Source organism: Cydia pomonella, chromosome 4, assembly GCF_033807575.1.
Source record: "Cydia pomonella isolate Wapato2018A chromosome 4, ilCydPomo1, whole genome shotgun sequence".
Classification (NCBI taxonomy): Eukaryota; Metazoa; Arthropoda; class Insecta; order Lepidoptera; family Tortricidae; genus Cydia; species Cydia pomonella.
Window position 1 is genome coordinate 2563859 of NC_084706.1, and position 22748 is coordinate 2586606.

A 22748-nucleotide genomic window follows, 5' to 3' on the forward strand; every position below is an offset into this window, starting at 1 on the left:
ATTTTTACACATGATGAGTACATCAAATGGGCATGGTGCAACTGGCCCTTATTCAGCAAATAGGCCACAAGGGCACTTTTACACGTAAAAATGGAATTTACATACAAACTGCAAATATCAATTCAAAATAAAGTATTATAATTACTTAGAGATATATAAAGTCTATTACTGTCGAATTACAAAAAAATATGAAAAGAAAACAAACAGATACAAAAAAAATATTTGAGGTGTAAATCTCTTTAAGATGATGTTTCACAATGTCCAAGTAAAGTATTGGATAGCTAGTTAACAAATAAATTAACTGCCAGATACTACATGTAAATCTTTGCACTTTATCTACCAGTTAAAATCATTTGAAGATTCTTAAACGCCAACGATGACGTTATGCGTCAGATAAGTGACAAGTAGCTTATTCAGGACTTTACTTGGACATTGTGAAACAGGACCTTAGTGTCTAAAAGTAATTAAAGATTATATAGGTAGTTTATCAAATTATCCTTAGAGATATACACGGTGCTCACGAGGAACCCAAAAGATTTTAACCACGTACCAGAAGTACGTACGTAGGCCAAAATAAGGAAAAAATGTTATATAAGTTTCAGTAAATTTCGCCAAAAAAAATTTTTTTTTGTTTTTTTTTTTCCAAATTTTGAACGTATTTGTACATAAAAAGTCAATGTTATGGTAAAACTGGCACTGAAAATATTTTTTTACGGTTTTTTTGTTTTGTAAAAACTAGTTCTTGCAAAGGTTTCTTGTCGCTTTTTTGGCATCTATCAATAAGGATATTTAGACTACGCCCCATAATGGCATCATCGCGATCAAAAAGGCGTTTTGCACTACGTTACGATAAGATGTTTTTTTTTACATTGGAATTAACTCTGAAACTAGGCGAAATCCAGAAAAGTTTATATGACATTTTATACACTGTCAAAATCTTTCGGGTTCCTCGTGAGCACCGTGTATAGTAGTCAGAATGTAAGTTTAGTTGGCCATGTGGTTCGACTGTATTGCGAATAAGAACAAAATTCATTACATCATTTAGATATCATTATGATGTCAAAAAATAAGTTTGAATTGGCGTCGTGCTGCAGACCGGCATTTTAACGTATTGTGCCATACAAGGATGTACAACAACAGCTACCTAGACGTGGAGGCGGCGCGGGGGAGCGAGGCTGAGTTCGCAAATTGACTGGTTCCGGATTTGCCTACGTTACGTGACGTTACCATTTATAACCAAGGTTCAGGATCGCTGTGCTGTCTAAATGACTTGTTTAGCTTTGACGTGATTAAATATATTCTCCTTTTATTTAAATTTGAAAAAAATTACGTTACATTTACTCCAAATCATTTCTTTTCTTTGCAGAAGTTCTGATAGGCTGATAAAGTAACACAGAGAGCAAATTAATATTTCGGGTAGTTTTGTATTTCTAGTATGAGTCTTAATTTAACTATTTATAGTTTTCAAAATAAATTTAGTTTTTTTTTTGAAAAATATTGATTAATAGGGGTACCTACATGATGAATGGGGAAATATATATTGGTACTTGCTACACGAAAATGGTAACAACCGATAAGCCCTGCATCAGATTGGTGATTTATTTTAAATTACTCTCCATAGCTCACTGCAACAAACTACTTATGGATGGATATTTTACACCTGGTTCACCTTCAGTAGATTCACGGTTCATACAAAAATCTTGTTGTGTGGGCCTTGCATGACAATGTTTGTAGTTGTACAGTCTCAGCGCTATATTTCATTCCTTTTTCAAATAAACATAGATAAACAAAACAGATATTTTGTTGTTTTTTTTCCAAAGGTGTACCAAGAAATTGCCCCCAAAGCTTGGAATTTGAAATTATAGCCAAGCGATGCCTTATAAGGATAAATACTATTCACAACTTTTCAACCGTCTGTATTAAAACGATTTCCAGATTGCTGGGGATTAATTCTCCCAAAAAATCATATTTTATTGGCCTACGGGGGGCCCACATCAGCCTTTAGATCCACTAGTAGGTAGGTAGGCAGGTAGGTAGGTAGATAGGTAAGTTACTAGGTAGGTAAAAAATTGACAAAGCAATATTATAGTATTTATAGTACCATCGAATTGCTAATGATACAGACCGAAGGTGGCCATAGAAACAATAATAATTGACTGTTGAAAGAAAAGTACAGCGATAAAAGCTGGTATCAAAAATGAAATGTTAGACAAAAAACTTATTTCGTGTTCATGTGACAAACCGTAGGCTCCGTTGAACCAGCGTCGCTATGCGCCCAGCTCTGCGAGCCTACGCATATCCGAGACTTCGCTTCCAGCTGGCGGTCGCGGCACATTCGACCGCAGTGCACCGCGACGACCGCGCGATTCGCGAGCCGACGACAGCCCCGGCTGATCGAAATCACGAAGTTATCTAATAAATAATACTTTTAATATTCGATACCTTAACGTATTAACACGACCTGATTACGGTTTTATTGTTAAGAGCCAGTTCTGTTGGGAATTCAAGCAGGTGAGCATTGTTTATTATTTGTTTTTATTGTTTGTGTGAAATTAAATTGTGGCTTTTACTTTACTATACTCACCTATGAAATTGTAATTTTTAGTTTTATGGTAATTCGTAAAACGATATTTGTTGAGGTTAAAATGTTTACATTACTTGCATGATCGAGTGACAAAAATATAAATTATTGTCAACGCATTCAAACAGTACATTTATATGTAAATATTTATGATCGTCTACATTGGTTGTTATTGTAGCCATTCGTCTGCTCTGCAGTATTTACAAGCGTTAACAATGTCGCCCGGTGTACCCCACAAGCAATAATTTACTCGACCCATTTGCATGTTCATGTAAATCAGTTTGCGAGCTGCTTTATTTATGTTTGCATCAATTAACGTTTGTTATCAAAATCGCCAACAAGCCGAGAAGGTTCTTCCCGTCAATGGCACTGAAACATAATGTGCTTGTATTTAGGTGAATTTAACTAATGAAGAATATAAAGAGAAACATAAAAGTTGATAGGTGCCGAAGTCAACGATACTAAAGTAGTAATAGTTAAACACTTTATAGTACACGACAACACAGGCTCACATAAAATTATCAGGAAATGAGGCAAACGTATCCCTATATGGGATCACTTCCAGCCAGCAGCAGCTTTTTCTTAAAGTCGTTCCAATATTTAAATACTTAGTAAATTATCATTAGAGAACATTCTATTACGCTCTACCCTTAACTGCACGACGTTACGACAATCTGGCTACACTAAATTCTCTAAAACAATCTATTTCAATAAATGCGTGTACTGTCCTGAGTGACTGACTGATTCCTCAACGCAGATCCGAAACTACAAACGCTAGAAAGTTTAAATTTGTACACACTAGGATGTATTACTTGCATTTATTAAAGTGTACAAGAAATAAGGATGATTTTGAAAACTAAGGGGGTTAAAAATGGCATCGAACGTTTGTATACCGCTTAAGTTTTATTTAAAGCTAGGAACTTGAAACTTCGTGAAAAGGTATTTGATATATAATGAGTTAATTTACTTTACCAAAGACTTTACTGCGTCAAATATACAGTGACAGCGAAAGTGGCCAAATATATCGGAACATCCTTATTTCCATGGTCACCTATAGTATCACAAATATAGGCGTGTTAAGATGTATTTGGCCACATTGGCCGTCAGTATTTGATGCTGACAGTACAAGGGGACAGTGTATGAGTACATTACAACCGCTCGAAATGGTCGATGACGGCATATGTTGCCGCTCGGCAGGTTATCGCCGAACGAGCTCAATTGAGACACTTGTTCAGATAACTGCCGAGTTATCGCAGCGCCTAGACAAATCCATAACCTAGAGCTGCAAGGTCGGACTGAGCATAAAATGAAGTGCTCTATGTGTGAATCATAGAAATAGGATAGTATTCAAGCGAAGCGTATGACAAGTCTCTGGTGTGAATAGGTAATAAGGTAGCATCGTCTACTGACCATTCGTAAATCTTAGGGCCGATTTTTATTTTGTAGTAGGTAGTTTATGTCTCTCCAGAAATAGATAAAATGTGGTGAATATGTATATAGTTTCCTATTTTATTGTATTTTCTACAAAATCTTCCTTAAGTTATGAAAACATGGTATTTCCGTAACTCAACAGAAAAGTACCTACGCAAGTACTTAATAATTTTATGGCCCTAATTGGGATTTCGTATCCTAATTCCGCTCAGACGAGAGGCTCTTCAAACTTACCGAATTTGATCAAAATCTTAGAAAAAAAAATACAAAAAAACGACTTTTATTGCAACAAATTAGGATGTTTCAATTTTCAGTTAACAGCGTTGCTGTTAAAACAACAACAACTGATGGTTATCCCACTAGCATACTCGTCGCATGTAGGCAAAAATAATTAATTGTAATAGAGAGGTAAAGTCTAAGAAAAAAACGTGCCTCTTATTTTGACATTCAAAACAGATGGCGCTGTACTGCGCTATATGTTTTGCGGTCACTGAATTGTGAAACGTCACCTTTTGATAATCAGAGTTGCTTACCGCAAAATCTGTACAGTGCCATCTCGTTTACCTGTCGAATTCGAAGCACGAAATTAGCAAAGCAGGTAACTGTTAGATTAATGTTAAACCAATATTAAATATGTTTTACATATGTTTGTTGTTTGTTTTGTTTTAATGCCAATGCCACCAGAAAAAAATGGTCTTATGGTTATAATATTGTTTGGATTCACAACAAGCAATCTACATATCTACATCATTAGCTACATCTTTGTCAAAAAAGAAAAAAAACATCTAAGTTTTAACGCAAAACTAAAAGGTACAAAATAAATAAATAAGTATAGGATAATTCTACACAAATCGACCTGGTCCCACAGTAAGCTCAATAATTCTTGTGTTTGGTACTAGATGACCATATATTTTTAAATACTTATATATCTATACAGGGTGACCTTAGCCATTGGACAAACCCTTAAATCCCACTTAGGGTTACTTCTCAGGAATGCTCTGACGTTAATATTTCTTTAATAAGAACAAAAGATAAAAAAATAAATTTCTCGAACAAAAGTTATTTGCAATAATCGACAACAAAAAGAAACACACTGTGTTAATCTTTGGCAGTGTTTTTGACAATTTGTTCGAAATATTTAACAATGATGACATTTTTCAAAAGTCAGAAGCTTATTAGTGCCATAAATAAAAAAGATAATCAAAAAGATTGAAGAAGATTCCATACTATTCTTTGAGGATATTACCTTAGGAGCTACTAACATACAGGCTGCTCCAAAGTAAAAATTGGTAATTTGTTAATTTCTTCAAAACCGCTACACCGGCTGTTATGATACTTTGTACACTGGTTCTAAATACCCTAACACTGGGACACACTGTATAGAAAATATCAATAACTCGAACAATTATTTGTAATAAAAACTATAATAAATAAAATAAAATAAAAATAAAATAAATGCTCTTACAAGGATTCGATATTTCGAACCCGGGACCTCAGCTCCGTGGGAAGCCACCGACTAGGCTAAGAGGCGGAGGCGGGATGAAAATCGGTACCAATCGTGGAAATAAACTCTTGCCTTCAGTATAAGAATACCAAGTTGTCAAGCCTCGGTTATAAATAGAACGAACATTCGCGATTCTTCGACGGCGGGACAGCTCGAATGGCCCAAATACAATTTTATTCATTTTTCACGGCGACAGAGACTCGCACGTCCTGGCACTGAAGTTTTCTTTCAGCTTTTCAGCTACCTCGTTATATTACCGCCGATAAATATGTAGGTATTTATTAGCATTTCACAATTCGCTGGAGCAAAAGAATTTGGAGTTTCGTTTTGTTTGGTTTATTAGCTGAAGTAGGATTAGGTAGGTAGCTCTACCTACCTATTTATTTCACAAATCCACAGTATGAACTGAAAAAATACCTATAATAATAGTTATTTACGATACAAGTGCGGAAAGTAGGATATTCGTAACGAGTGGTGATAAATTGTAGCACGACCGAAAAGAGTGTTTTAAATTGACATGAGTAGCCACGTGTAGCGTATGAAATAGGCACGGAAAGTGCTTATTACTCAATAGTGCGGGAAAGTAGCACTATATATAGGTACTTCCTGTAAAATATCATAGCGGACAATATAAACGAATTGAAAAAACCGGTCAAGTGCGAGTTCCTTTTACTCGCGCACTGAGGGTTCTGTACAAACTTTGAATGATCTCGTGTGAAGGAACGGAGAGCAGATCAATCAAAACTTCGTCATATTAGCAACTATTGCAGCTAGTTTTGTTATCCTGTCTTAGGCGGAAAAAGTGAGATATAGTAAGGTAGAAGTACTAGTGCTCGACGCTGCACTAGTCACCGACATGGGCACTTTATTTCATGGAAATATAGGTTAAATTTGATAAACGAAAATTTTTCTGTATTCGAACTTAATCCTTGTCACTTTGACATAAAGTGCTCATGTCAAGTACTAGTGCAGCGTCGAGCACTAGTACTTCTACCTTAGTAAATCATTGATGAGGGGAAATTAAGGCTAAGTATAAAATAAATCATAGTTTCCGTCATTTGTCAATGTGGGCAGACAATGGCGCGTCATCAGCACCTGTGGGTGGCGAAGGTGGTGAGTCTTGTTATTAAGCTGTATTTATAAATGAAGTAATAAACAAGACCTATGTGTTTAACTATTTTTAATATCCTTAGTAATTATATTCATTTACGTATAAAATGAACCTGTTAACGCCAATGACGCTGAATGTCATTGCGATTAGTCATATAGATACGTATATGATGAGTGCATTTATTCAATTATACCCATACCTGTACCCCTAGTGTAAATAAATTCGATTTCCAAACGTGACGTACGCGTTTGCGTTTAGTCTCATTTTGTATTGGATTTCGAAAGAGCGCGCCAAGCGGGACGTTTTGGAACCTCAAAATCCTATACAAAATGAGACTTAACGCAAACGCGTTCGTCACGTTATGATTTCGATCAAAGTTACACTAGGGGTACTGGTCTATTCCTATTTACTATAAATAAATGATAAAAATATGGGGACAATCTTACACAAATCAAGCTAGCCCTAGACTAAGCAAAGCGTGTACTTGGGGACATGGGGACGATATACATACTTATATATATATATAAATACAAACGTATACACATAGAAAACATTCAGGAACAAATATCTGTATTAATCGTAAAAATAAATGCCCTTACTGGGATTCGAACCCGGGACCATAGGCTTCATAAGGTAGGGTCACTGCCCACTAGGCCAGACCGGTCGCCAAACCAAATATTTTCAAAGTCACCGTAAATCCTAAGTAAGTAACTAGCCAAGTAGCCACTAGTAGGCTCTAAGCTGTAAACCGCTCGACCACAGCTTAACTGAATAAATCTTTGGCTCCGCCATTTTGAAAAAAATCTAAAAACTGAATCCACAGAAAAATTATATTGAATTATTGAACTGCTCACAAAATTTCAAGAAAATCGGCTAAAACTTGCTGTAGTTATTGCAAAAAAAACACATAATAAAACTAACTTACAATTAGGAACAGCGAAGTACAAAGGCGAACTTATCCCTTTAAGGGATCTCTTCCAGTTAACCTTTGAGTAGATGAGAGGAGTAAGTGAGAAGAGGGTGACAAATGCAGAAACATGTACAACAAGGTCCCAGAAATCAGATATAAATACGTACAAAATTTATAGTATAATAGTTATTTGCGCAACAAGAGAGGAAAGTTGGTTTTTGTTGCGAGGGACTCAAAAACACGAAATGTAAAATAACTTTGCTCTCGTGTGACACATACAACTTTTCATCTTAGTAGTGAGAACATATTAAAGGTATAAAAAATTCAACATCAAGTAAAGTTAACCACATTTATTTATTTACATTCATGAATGAAAGGCATCATCATTACGACGAAAGCTTCTAGAAATATTCCGGTGCTCATGGCCTTCACTAAATTAAAAAACTACTTTGTCTCTCTCCCTGGAATGACGAAAGTAAGCTTGTTCGAGCTGCTGAGGTGAAAACATAAATATATTACACAAAAAAGAATTAGGGGAATTAAGCTAAAAAAGAATGAAAAAAGTGGAAAATAATCAGTAATTATTCACTAGAAATACTAGAAAAGGAAAATTAGTCAGCAGTCAGATAACCACAGCTTCTTCATCCTAACCTTGAGCGACGCAACCGATTGTGCTTGTCTGAGCGGAATAGGCAGGTCATTTCACAGTCTGACTGCACGCACTGCGAAAGATTCGTCGTATCCACGATTCTTATGGGGGGGGGGGGGGTATGGCAAGTGATAAATTCGCACTAGAGCGTAGCCAGTGATCACACATAAAACCAAAGAAACATATTTTTCTCAAACTTGTAATGAAATGTCAAAATGAGTCAATGACTTACTTCAAATTAGGCCCGGAAATACTACATATCAGGTGCGATGAGGCCGATGAGTGAAGATGATATGTAAAGGAATTTCATACAGCCTTACACACCTAGGCCTGTAAGGCAAAAAATGTAGGGTTCTTTTGTTTTTAAACGTCAAATTATGGCACGTCTTGGCATTCAACCATAAAAAACCTATAAGAAAAATTCTGCCATTATATATTTTTTGTTTTTTTTTGTCTATTGTGTTTTTATTTTATTTTTGTGTTTCAAAGGGGAAAAAAAATCATTATCCCCTTCAATACCCCACGCACTGAATAACCTATCACATTAGTGTGAACAATATCACATGAAACAATCATCATCATCATCATCCTATTTTTTTTAATTATTTAATTCAAGTTTGAGAAAAATCACTATACAAATCTCGGCGAGAAACGGGGTTGCCGGCCGCGTATCCATATCCGATCTCCCTACGCTCGGACGTCTATATCTACTTGGCCTGCAACCCTTCGTTTCCCGTCCTCTATAGTAATGTAACAAAGTAACTTAACACTACTTGTGATGTGAAATGCGACATAATTTGAAGAACTCTTCTAATTTAGTCTGCCAGGTTCTATTTATTGATCAAGCAAAGGCTTTGTCGCCCAAAGTAGGGGGTCACCGGCAGTTCAGATTACAACGACGTCCAGATTAGCCTGTGTGCGGATTATCGAGGCCCTACTGTGAATGAAAGTAAATCATGAGGTTGGTATTGACAGGGTATTAAAAATATTTATACCAGTATTTTGTAGCAATACGGCCTTATTCTTGTGGCAGTATCTACAAGTCACATTAACCGTAAAAGGGTAGAACAGCTTTCTAAAGTCCGAACAGGGATATCGTCAATGTGATTACGACGTAATCGGATGGACAGTCTCCTTTCGTAAATGATTACGCAGCCTCCGTAAGTAATCTGAATATTATTTTTATCCTAATGAATAGTCCTTAAATGTAAAACAAGCTACATTGTTGCCTTGTTGCCACGGAGTATTACTGCAAAGTCTTGCCACCAGAGTGCAGCACTGGCACCTATCGTAAACTATATCTAGAGTAACTTATACTGTGCCTATATGGAAGGTAGAGGCAAGGAACAGAATCTCCTTAGGCAGAAATGTTGCAAAAGTGTCCAGGTGCCAGCTATAAATAATAGTTCAAAATCTCTCCAGAGTAGCGCTAGCGTAGCTAAGAACCTAGGCGTTATTGACGGAGTGAAGTGCGCTGTCTATGATTAGATTTTTTCTCAAGTATTCTAGGTATTGTAGCGCCACCTATTTATGGTTTTTTGTCGGACACTTTTTGTCATATGGAGATTCTGTTCCTTGCCTCTACTTTCCATAACTGTGCCTTAAATTGTTTTTTGACAAGTTAATAAAATATGACAATGCATATCAAGGCGGTTTGTTTACAAAGCGCCTACCGGGAAACGCGAAAGTCGAAATGTAGTTATCTGTCTCTTTATCGCTCGAATATGCAAGAGTGATAGAGAGGTTAGATAACGAAATTTCGATTTTCTTGTTTCGCGGTAGACTCTCAGATTGTGATAGATTATGGTAGTGGCGCCCCCTACGCAGAGTTTGCGTATTATTTGATAAATAAATCCTTTTTAGTGAAATGTTTAGAAAACGAATCAAGCTTCAAACGCAATGACGTAATCTGTCAATCGTAAACTCAACGCAAAAGAAATACTTTTACAAGTTTTTATACAGTTTTTAGTATTTATGAAATGTTTATTTGGTGTTTATAGGATTTCAAACGCGGTCTTGAATTAGTATAAATTGTAATCTTAGGGCAACCATTAAAAATTGAAGAAAAATGTCAAGATCTGTTGTTGCGCCGCCGCCGGGGCCCCAATCGGTTGGTATTACCAAGTACTATACTTACTGAGTAGTCAGGCAGACTTCAAAGTTTATTTTAGGGAGGTTTAGGTATTTTAATTACTTTTTAGGTTAGCTGGTAGAGATCCCTCATGGGGATAAGTTCGCCTTTTGACTTTCAATTATTTTCTTTTTCTTGAATTTTTCAATATATATCTGCTGTAACCTATCATTGTGTCGTACAATAAAGTGTTTATTTACTTATTTGCTCACTTGCAAAACAAAAGTGGACCAGCTGACAATAACAATAAAATACCAAATAAGTATGTTGGTAATCTAAGTTGGAGATGGAGTGAAGGAAGGCGAAGTATCTGGTAACTAGTGGACGTAGTCAGTTTCTACTTTTCTCCGAGGGATACAGCAAAGCTAACCAACACCTTTAACCCCATAGGTAAATCTGAGCTTGCATTTTCCGTAACTTTGAATTAAAGAGCATCTTCAAACAGACCACGATATTTTATCGTATTCTTCGCCATAAGACTTGAGACCATAATAAATAATGATAAGCCCAATATTTCAGTTTCTAATGCGTACAGTGTACAGTCGGCGTCAAATATAGTTTAATTTTTTTTTCTTCTCTACTAAGGAGTAAGGTGAAAAATATCTTTGTCGTTGGCTGTACCTATTCGTTTTGCTCTTATAATAAAATGACCAGGTACAATTATCAATGCGATTCATTGAAAAATTTTCCCTGATAAGGGATTTAGTATACTGCTTGAGTGACTCTTTTAGTATAATAAGCTCCTGAACCTTGTGCAAATCGTTTTCATTTTCAAGACAACTACTTACGTAATGTTATAATCAATACCTACGCAACTATATGCTTTAGTGTTCGGTATCAGATTCTGGTGCTTAACAACATTATACAAGGTGCCCACGAGGAACCCGAGAGATTTTAACCACGCATTTCAAAATAAGGAAAAAATATACATGAGTTAAGGTCAATTTCACAAATATTTTTTTTTGTTAAACCTGTTTTTTGCAAAGTGTAACTTAAACGTAAACTTTTTGATATTTATCAATAAGGATGTTTGGACTAGGTCCCACAGCGGCAACTTCGCCATCAAAAAGGTGTCTTGCATTAAGTAGGTAACAATAAAAATATGTTTTTTTTTGTAAGTGGCTTTATCCCTGAAATTACACGAATTCCAAAAACGTTTATAGGACCTTTTAGTTTTTAAATTGATCAGGAATATACTGTTGAATTCTCTCACAATGCTCACGGGCACTCTGTATAATATAATATGTAAATAAAATATTATATATCATTTCATTACGTAGTATTCAAAACTGTTATCGTAGCTCTTAATGATTTTTAGGTTTGTGGTGTCCATGAAATTACAAAAACATTTTATTACGGTTCCAGTGACTATGTTTCTAGTGTTACGTTTTCTTGATCAAAAATCAGTGGGAGAACAGTGGAAAAAGCCGTGTTGTAAAAGCTTATATATTTTTTAAATTCCTAAACACATTACAAGACTTTATTTTGATAATTTAGTGACAGATTAATATATTTTTATGCTTATAGTGCGTGTGATACATTCAATTATCAAATACCTTTTTACCTGTGACAATGTGAACATCTAACCAAATTAAATCAATATTTATGAGGATACAAAACCTGCGGCACAACTACTTCATTAAATGCCAGCATAAACAAGTCATTTTTTAGCAGCTTATTCCGATAATAGCAGCTACGCAACTTATAACGTCACGTTTAAATAGGAAATGCTGATCCCGCCACGTCGCATGACGTGATTTATTTATATTTTACATCAATACATATAAACTGTAGAAATATCTGCGTAAATATAAGACAGTCACATTAAGTGTCAATGGTTTATTTTGATCTCATATCTCATACCTTTTTATTTCTTATCAAACTTCAATTGTACGAGTATTCTACATATAATAGGTGAATAAACGAAAAAAACCGGTCATGTGCGAGTTCGTTTTACTGGCGCACCGAGGGTTCCGTACAAACTTTGAATTTATCTCGTGTATTAAACTATAAAGGCGAAAGACTTTTGATCAGAAGTACCTATACTAAGTATAATTGTGTACAGCACCATCTATAGGCAAATTGTCTAACTAATTTGCGCAATGTCATGCACGTATGTGATAATTCTCTATCAGATGAACCGATTTCAAAAATTGTTCATTTATTTGCAAAAAGGGGGTTTAAAGTAATCAATATATTTCAAGTGTAATAAACACACGTAAAGTTGGTTAAATTGCAAACTGAATTCGGATATTTTTTTTATGAATTAAAAAAAAATTACTATGATAGAGGTCTGATTATATTTTTCCTGTAAACTTTAAGTATTGTTAATATAATGTAAAATGTTCATAATTTTTATTGGTAAACTTCGGAGATAAGATAAGGGTATTTTTTTTCAAATTTTCCTTCATAAATCAACAATCATTTCTCACTATATGAACAAAAAGTTTTGGAATGTGAACAATGAAGCTCTTTCAAATGATACCCCACTTGACCTAGTCACTAGACTTTGAAATATTGCCCCCTCTTCATATTGGACATTTTCCATAGTCAAAAAAAAATACATTCTATGTGTCTGGGTTAGCGTTGTTTATACTATTCTAAATATCAAATCGATAGCTTAAGTGGTTCTTGATATATTTAGTGATGTGACAGACAGACGGACGGCCGGAGTCGCACCATTAGGGTTCCTTTTGAATGACTGTTTTAATATGAGAGTTTAGTCGTAGAAGATATCAAATCTTAAAGCAGAGTTCTCAATCGAAACCTAGTAGATTTTTAAAATTTTTATTAATCTAACCTAGTAAATCACAAAAAGAACACCCCTTCCAACAGGTCGGCCTGCGGCATTGACCCCATTGTACTGGCGCCGTTACCCCTCTATACGGCTAGAGTGATACGCGATACCAATTAGACTCAACAGTTTCAGGGCCCTGCGGAAATAAATAATATGATATTAGCCCTTCTTCATTAGGGCTAAAACCATTTTAGAGGAGTTTGAGACACTTGTTGTAGCCGTTTGCTGGTGTCTAGAGTGTGTACCATTAACGATATAATTATGTATTCTATTCATCATAAGATATATTACAAATTTTATGCACCTAAGTATATCTTTTTTTATCCTTAGATGCATGAAGTATTCAATCAATACCTATACTAAAACAATTAAAGTTCCAAGTTAAGAATTCATATCGTCATAAAAAGTTAATTTCAAGAGAACTGCTTGGCATTTGTTTTGTTTCAGTATCAATATTGATCTTTCATGCAGGGTTAAGGATCTCTGAGGGTTAAGCATTCATTTTTAGGTATAGTTAAGTATAATTAAGATAATAAATAATAATAATCAAATTCAATTACAGTAAAATAAAACAGTATAAAAATAATCAAAACAATTCAAATATCCAATAAATTAAATTAAATTATTATTATAATATTCTGATATGTCATAATTGTCAAATTAAATAATATAAAATATAGCAATATAAAATAGTAATAATCAACACAATTCATACATCCAATAAATTAAATTAAATTAAAATTCAAATCATTATTATAATATTCTGACATGTCATAAAAGGCATTTGTAGTCAGCCATTTTTTTTTCGATTGTAGAATATCAGGTCATTTTCAATATTCTTTATGTTGCCGGGTAGTTTATTATAGATACCTGGCCCCGCAACATATACCGTTTTGTTGGATTTCGCAATTCGACAACATGTCGAGTCCAAAATATTTTTGTGTTTTTGTGTAATACGTGAACTTTTAAATGTCTTTATTGGAAATAGGTGTATGTTACTTCTAATATATTTAATTATGTAAAATAGGTATTGTGATGTGAGTGTCAATATACGCGCCAGCCTGCTCAGTGCGAAACAGGCACCAGATAATTTGCCACACACGACAACAATATGGGCATTCCATTTCAAGGCCGTGTCTAACGTCACGCCAAGAAACTTAGTGCTATGTACCTGAGGAAGGACGTGGCCATCCACGTTAACACTTAGTGGGCGCGGGGGCCTACCCCCTAGGCTTATGTGCATCACTTGGGTTTTGTGTAGATTTAAAACTAAACCATTTGCAGAAAACCACCTCTGTAGCCTATAATCGAATGTTTTATTAGGGTTCCGTACCCAAAGGGTAAAACGGGACCCTATTACTAAGACTCCGCTGCCCGTCCGTCCGTCCGTCCGTCCGTCTGTCACCAGGCTGTATCTCATGAACCGTGATAGCTAGACAGTTGAAATTTTCACAGATGATGTATTTCTGTTGCCGCTATAACAACAAATACTAAAAAGTACGGAACCCTCGGTGGGCGAGTCCGACTCGCACTTATCCGGTTTTTTTAAGTTGTTACTGCAATGAGAGACCACTGCTCATACTGTTGTATCTGTTGTAGTCGTTACCTTAAATGGAAAGTGGACGATCGGGCGCAACTGTTTCTCCATACAAACGTAGTCCCAGTTTTTTCTCTGGGTATTAATATTATGAGAAATATTTTTACCCAATTTGGTGACTAACCGCTGCTTTTTTTTCGTGTTTTTAATCTAACTACCAACAAATATGTTCGTATGGAGAAGCGGTCGTCTACTATTCTCTTTAACGTAAAACCAGGTTCACGTAAGACGGCGTAGTTCGCTACAGCGGGCTTCGTCGACGTGGAAGTCGCTGCCGTGCGAGGAGGGCATGGGCGTGCGCCAGAACCCCTGGACCCCCACCAAGCGCCGCGGCCCCATCGCGGCCGAGACCGCCAGTCCCGGCCCGGCTGTGGTTTCTTTACCTTCTCTTATTGGTAACCAACATGGTCTCAAGTAGATAGGTACTCTTTATGTTGCACTTCGTAAGACGTTGAGCTTGGTTTCGTTGTAGCGTTGAGCACAATTTTTTTTATAATGTCTTGTTTTATTTTCGCTTGTACATTTACTTGTGTTTTTTGAAATACATAGATTAAGAGGGAAGTAAGTATATCACGTACTCGTCCATACAAAAAGGGAATAGTTATTTGTTTTACAAGGGGGCAAAGTTGTTGTTTAACCGCTCGTGCTAATATTATTACCCGAGCAAGCGAAAGATTCCAAAATTGAACCACGACCGTAGCGAGTGGTTCTAGAAATGGAATCTTGAGCATTGCGAGGTTATTAAGGCACGACGGTTAAACTAACTTTGCCTCCGAATGAAACATAAAAATTTTCACCACACCAACGCGAGGAAAATATTAACTATGAAATACCAAACAAATCAAACCAAATCAAATCCAAATGAACGTAATATAAAATGTAACATTCGAAATCATTATTTAAAAGTAAATTCCACCAGCTAACATAAGGAAACAACTAAAAATTTGCATCTGATTACTTTGCCCCACATGTGGATAAAATGCAACTTTCTCATTAGTTTTTGAATAATCAAGAGAGCCTTTACCAGTCGGTGTGGTGAAAAATCATTTTCCACTTCTAAACATTTTCCAGTCTCCATGATATTTTAATATATTAGTGACACGATGAAAACTAGGTTTATAGACTGTCCTTCTTTGCAAAAACTGCAGAACAAATTTTTTTCTTCAAAAAAGCGAAACCTGTAAACCTTAAATATATTAAGTATGCTGGAGCGATCGACATCAAAGTCAAAGTGATTTGTTAAGATTAGTGAAAACCGCTTTCTCCCGATGGAATTACATAGAAAAAGTACCGTTATTGCGTTAGGATCACAAACCTATTCTTTCTCTTATATATTTTAATAGTGTAATATTTTTCTTCATATTAATTTTAATAGTTATATTAAGCTGCCCTAATATTTTTGTCGCTACATTATATCCATAAATCAATTTCGTATATGTTCCTACGGTGATTTTGCCATGCCAGTTCTATTCTTATCATAATATCTATAACTAAGGTATGTTTTAAGTAGAACTTCAATTTTTGACTTTGGTAGTAGTAGTAGTAGTAGTAGTAGTAGTGGTAGAGCCTTTTATTTCAATAAATATTACATTAATTTTCAAAACATGTAATGATATTTGTAAATAGCAAATCTGTCTATTTATAATATTTCAATTAATTATTTATAATATACAATTATAAAGATAAATACTGAAAATTGGTTTTAAATTATTGTTCCATGCATTCTTATAATTGAATTAGATAAGTTATGTTACTAATTATTGCATTTATTTCTTTATTAAACATTTATTTTGATGTCCATTTGTGGACATGGGCTTTCTCCATCGCGTGCCATGTATTTTTGTCCGCGGCAATTTTCGTCCAGCCTTGGCTTGGGTAATATCGAGCCAATTCATACGCATAGTATATAATTTATTCTGGACTTTTTTTTACTTCCATATTTTATTTCACAGCTAGTTCAACATTTTATAATTTCAAAATGTCCAAGTAAAGTTCTGAATAAGCTACTTGCCACTTATCTGATGAAAAAAGTCATCGTTGGCGTTTCACAATCTTCAAATAAGCTTTAACTGCTAGATAAAGAGCTAAGTTTTGCAGGAAGTTTTATCCAGCAGTTAATTTATTTTTTAATTAGCTATCCAATACTTTCCTTGGACATTGTGAAACAAGCCGTAAGCCCTATTTATTCTGAACTTTTATTTTTTACCAAACGGTTTAGTGAACCTACGACAAATAAGCACAATCCTTTACATAACGTCGTATGATTTGTTCGATTTATACGCTGTCAATTATTCAGACACTCGGTCGGTTTGTGTACAAGTACGAGTACATTACGTTTACGGTCATTTCTTTTGTGTACACGCCAGTTTTGGCACAGTATTGTCCGCGAGCCCGCGCCGCTGACATCACCCGCGGAGGCTGCCCAGATTATCGCGGCGAACAGCAAACACACTGGCCTCGCACTCTAACATATTGAAAACAACATAAACGTGACATCATCGCAAAGCCGATGTTGTTCGACCGACTTCACGTGTCTTTCCTTTCGGAAGATAAAAAACTGGCCTTTACAGCGATCATTTATCAATCGCCATAAACTGCGTTATTTATAAAACGAGTTAGCGGTGGAAGATGATGATATATTAGTGTAATCAGTATAGTTCGCTTGGTTAAGTTGTGTAGTTGGGACCTAATTGGTGCTATTTGGAGCAAGTGTAGGCCATAAACATTGACCCTGTTCAAGGTGATACTATTAATCATTCTAAATTGAGCGTATTCGAGTTTTCATTAGTATTTTTGTGCCTTTGCCAGATTGTTATTAAATAACTGCCGATATTGCGCATTGCATTATGTTTGCGACAAATATGTTTAACCTTTTGGCCGCTTTTTTTTTATCGAGCGTGCTCTTGTCGCTATCGACATGAAGTTATACGAGGTTTTGTCTTATCTATCAGACTGCAGTAAAATGAGCTGGATATTGTGTATCTTATTATATCAGTCTGCGGCGGTTAAAAGGTTAATAAGTACTTAAGGTTAAGCACTTACATACTTACAAGTAGAACCTAGTAAATCTCGACACTAATACTGAATTCTTGTAGTATGTTTGGGAGTTCAAATTATAACTTAATTTAAATTCTAAGCACTTTAACGAATAATATGGCATTTCAGGTAAGCCTCCTCCGGAATCCCGGAAGGCGCGAGCGCCGGCATTCACCTTTGGCCACAAGCTAGAACCGCCGGGTTTCAGCTCCAAGGCAGGCCCCGGCCCGGCCTCTTACAACACAGAAGGCATGACCGCCAAAGGTAAACCGTAATCTATTTATAATATAATTAAGGTGATCGTAGACGCTCAAGAGCTACTTATGGTTCGAAGACTTTTTCGCTCAAGTTCAAGTACTTCAAATGACTCACATGCAAAAAAGTATTGAAGCAAATATGTCGATGTAGCGAGTACCTCGTCTACCTTGCGTGACGTTTAAGATGTCTTTAACGCTACATTGTTAACACCTTCTTACTACATGCAGTAAACCGTCTCAGCGTACTTGCTTTACTCTCGTGGATGAGATGCGCAACTGCACACTTGCGCAATGTAGTTTTCTTGTTTATTAATGATATATACTTATATTGACTACATTATTATTGTTGGGGACCCTGTTTCACGATTGCATTCTGATTGTGACAATTGTCACCTGACAGTGACAATTCGCGGTACACAGCTAGTACGAACTATCCTTACTTATTGACCCAGAAATGTACAGAAAATTATAAGTGTCTATTGCCAGCGTGGTAAAATAGGCACCTGGGGCACCAGCTAAGATGACTCGTTTGCAGAAAACGAAACATAACGCTATCGTCTCTAATAGAGACAGATAGCGTTTCGTTTCATTTCTCTGCGAACGGTTGTCATCTTGGCAAGGCCTCCGTACCTAGAGGTTATCATGAATATCAAAAACGACGCGAAACTCTCATGACAACGTTTTTTATAAATGTAATTGAAATTTATGTTCACTAGGCTGAAAAGGCAATCACGTTCAATTATACAATTGTCATTGAGTAGAGGGCGACCTGTGCGCAGAATGGATACCTATCATTTGAGACAGTCAAATACCTCCTGACGCCGTAACTAATAAACTCTGGCCAGCGTGAAGTCACAAAACAGAACCTTAAACTGGCTAAAAAGAATTACGAGCCAGCTTATTTTATGGGCAAAATTGCTACCATACAAAAAACCGCTCGTGACACGAGGCACGACTCGCTGGCCAGGATATAGTTGAAACAACTTTACTGTGAGCAGCGGTAGCCACACCCGTCGGGATTGTCAACGAACCACTGAGGTGTGAACGAGTTCGCTACTGACGGCTGGTGATATATTGAGCAATCATCTTATAGCGTTGCCGATGTGATTGTTTACTGCATTCTTGTACCATAGCCTCGTCATTATTAATATTAGTTAATATTCGCCATGTGAATTTAATTTACCAATAATCGAAAAGAGGTACACCGTACACCCTATATATATAATTACTTCTTCTTCTGCTTCTTCAGCTCGAAAATGTTTGGATCTCTTGTTTGCCTATAATAATACTGAATTTTTGAAGGCATGCAGTTTCTCACTTCCACATGTAGAAGTAACATATTGACTGACGTGGGTTGACAGTTATTTAGTAATTTTCCAGTTAACGTCGCGAGATAACAATCTTACGATTACATTTAAGATGCTGATCTAGAAGCAATTACACCGTCTGCCGCCCACAGACGCTTCCTCGCCTGTGCAACCGCTATGGCGATTTTAAATTTGATTTTATGTGTCTCAATAAGTAGGTATGCAATACAATAATGCGCGTCATTGTAACAACTTATTATGTATTACTCTATGTGCTTCATTGTTTGAAGTTAGTATTGTCACGGTACAGAAATAGCAATGTATCATCATAAAATAACTGATGTTTTATCCACCTACTAAATTTTAACATAACCTAGCGACCCGCCCCGGCTTAGACAAAACCTTAACAGATTATACACTTAAACCTTCCTCAAGAACCACTCTATTTATAGTTTATGTATTCTGAGTTTATCGCAAACATACAGTCATACAGACAGACAGACTCGGTGAAGGTGTAGTGATGTACAGTCACCAACAGAAGTAGCAAAGCGGGTGAAGTGGAAATCGCCTTCTTATTGTCTTAATAGTTAATAAAAGTTATGGTGTTATATTTATTTTGAATACCTCGCTTGCTTAGCAACTTCTGCCGCTGACTGTGCCTAATTAAATACTGTAGCGAAAAATATTTCAACTCTCATGTTTCACGATATACTATAATATAATATTTTACATATGGCAACTTTGAATAACAAAAATCTAAGGAATTTGAAAAGTTTATTTATGGATTTCGCGTTAATTTGTGATTCATTCTGCGACACACATCCACCCCGCCAATGTAGGTCACGACTGCAGCATTATTAGCATAAACGACATCGTCTGCAGTGTTTACATTCGTCCCTTTGAATTAATTTAGGTAAACGACCTTGCGCCCCGTCGGCGTTATGCCGCCGCGCCGCCGCCGGCATTTTCCCAGTTATTGAGATGATTATAGTTTACATGCGAAAGCAGTATTACCTACTTTTTTATTTTATGGCTTATGGTTTATGGTTTAACGCAACGCAAAACTATTCAATTGTCTATTATGTTTTAGATGGGTTTATTTTTAGAATGACATCTAAGCCGAATAATATTATGTAAAATATGCGAAGTTTGCGAACAAATATCACTGGAGCACCTGAGTGTTTAAAAAACCCCAGGGTGCGTAGCCAACGTGCCAATCGTTAACGATCCGTAGCGAACGAAACGCGACTGTCACTGTCGTGTCGCCCTAATATGGAAGAGAGATAGAGAGAGATCACTACGCTACGCTACGGAGCGTTAACTAACGATTCGCACTTTGGCTAAGCACGTCCGATGATCACATCGCGACACAGTTGTGTCAAACAATGATGACATAAAATATTTCTCTGCGGTTTGGTAATATTACTCATTTTAAAAGGTACTTAAAAACCTAGATGAATAACAGCAGACCTTCGAATTTCAAACGACACTCATTTGTTATTACTAGAAGAACCTAGGTTGGTAATCGTAACAACTCGCGTGGGCTCGACAATTGGTATTCATTGAGTCAATTTTCAGGTTTGGTTTCAATTGATATCTCTATTTGCGTTGAATAGAACATAAACATGCTGTTTTATGTTTGATTTCATACGCTTTTAATTCATTATTCATGGTAACTGAATTTACAAAATCCAATTAGGCACCTGTGTTATTATTCAAATTTAATCGTGTCATATATGACAACGGTTTAGCGCTAGGTAGATACTTCATTCACCGAAGCAATTGCATTTAACATTGCATATGTGTATTTAAAATGTATAAAGAATCTCACTGCAGCAGATGGCTTAAGTATCCTGATCGTTGACAAGTGGTTATATCCCGTTTTACTTTACAAGTCAAACACGACCATAACCTGTAAGACTCGCGTTTGTAGTCGTCGTCGCTTTCAAAAAGAAATTGAGGCCGCGTCGTTAAAGGCAATAAACATTATAATATTATTGACTATTCTTGGAGATTAAAAGGTTGGTTTCGTGTTCATAACAGTGAGTTTCATTGGAACGATGTCGCCAAATAAGTCCGTATGAACGAAGGTGATCGGCGCTGAGTCAGAGGCTGCGTAGGCGCGGATAGAGCCTTTTAGCTCGGTTCGATTCATTCGGGATTTGCGATGCGGTCTCAGTCGGTCGCGTCTCAATAACAAACCGTGCACGTACTCTCAGTCTGCACCGGTGTCGTGTTGAACCCGATTACACAGTGGGGAGATTATTCGTGTGAGTGCTAGTGTACTGTTTTTGTTGACAAATTGCTTGCTTTGATATGATTTAAACACCTGTTTTGCTAACCTCGCGGGTTGTATAAGGAGTTTGAATGGTAATCTAGTGTTTTAAACATATTGTTAATAATAATTGGTTACGATTTTTTATTGAATATCGGGTAAATTTTTGCTTCAAGGATAATTGTATTTATTTACATATAAATAAAATTATCCTTGGTTTATTAAGAGTTAGTACAGATTTTGTCGAAACAGATTTTAGTTATTCAGTTCTGCTATAGTGGTATAGGCATTATTTTAACTTTTTTCTCGACTTGTTAGAACGATGCCCTTGACGTCACTTGATGCAACAAAAGGTATGTAATTTTAGAAGAGGCAAGTGGAACGGCAGTCAATCGGTTTCTTTTTTGACGCGGGCGACAACGTATTTATGAGTATTATACAAATGGAAAGCGTATTGATCTATTGATACAATTTTATTGCAGTTCGTGGGTGGTGTGTACCTTATCGCCAAGACGAGCCATGCGAATCGCAAATCTACCTTTTCCCGAAGCGCTTTTTCTTGTTTTTGACCCCTCATAACTTGGGTTTGGATTATAGCAGATAAAAAAAAATCTCAGGATTATATATCAATAGTGGACTTACTAAACATAATAATTATAAAGTTTCGCTTGTATTAAAGCTCTAATTATTTAAATTTTATTAATATCTAAAAAAACCGATATCGTCATTGACTCACTCACTGATGATCATCAAAATTCTTAGGGTACTTCTTGAAGTCCTAGAAAGCTGAAATTTAATATATAAGCTAGTATTCGTTCACAAATATAAAATATATAAATAAAACTTGGAACCTTTAGCACCCACACCCTTAAACTAGGGGATGCAAGTTAGTATAACTTCGACAAATGTTGATGCTAGAGGTCTATAAATGGGTATAGGGACTTCTTGTTATAAATAATAAAATACATATTTCAGGATTTTTGTCAATCACCCCCCCCCCCCCCCCACTCTTTAAATTAGGGGACGGAAGGTTGAGTTTGAGTTAAGTTTTCCCATACTTTATTTCATGCTATACTCAAAACCACAAAGACAATGTTGGCACTGCAATTAAATGTTTGTACAAGAGTATATTCCTTTTTTACAAACAAACACTGATGGTCGT

The 22748-nt window shown here is 36.1% G+C and overlaps 1 protein-coding gene across 5 annotated transcripts in view; it reads left to right on the top strand.

The window, feature by feature from the left end:
- The first annotated feature begins 2323 nt into the window (after positions 1-2323).
- Positions 2324-22748, top strand: part of LOC133516851 (uncharacterized) — a 36781-nt gene continuing 16356 nt past the window's right edge. The window contains exons 1-3 of one of the 5 annotated variants that reach the window (XM_061849844.1): positions 10178-10296; positions 14929-15106; positions 17877-18011. In XM_061849844.1, coding sequence (XP_061705828.1) covers positions 10255-10296; positions 14929-15106; positions 17877-18011 — 355 coding nt within the window. In that variant the 5' untranslated portion in view covers positions 10178-10254. Of the gene's footprint in view, positions 2512-10177; positions 10297-14928; positions 15107-17876; positions 18012-21439; positions 21582-22748 lie in introns of those variants that run through there. The other 4 variants (XM_061849845.1, XM_061849846.1, XM_061849847.1 and 1 more) reach the window with 4 other exon arrangements.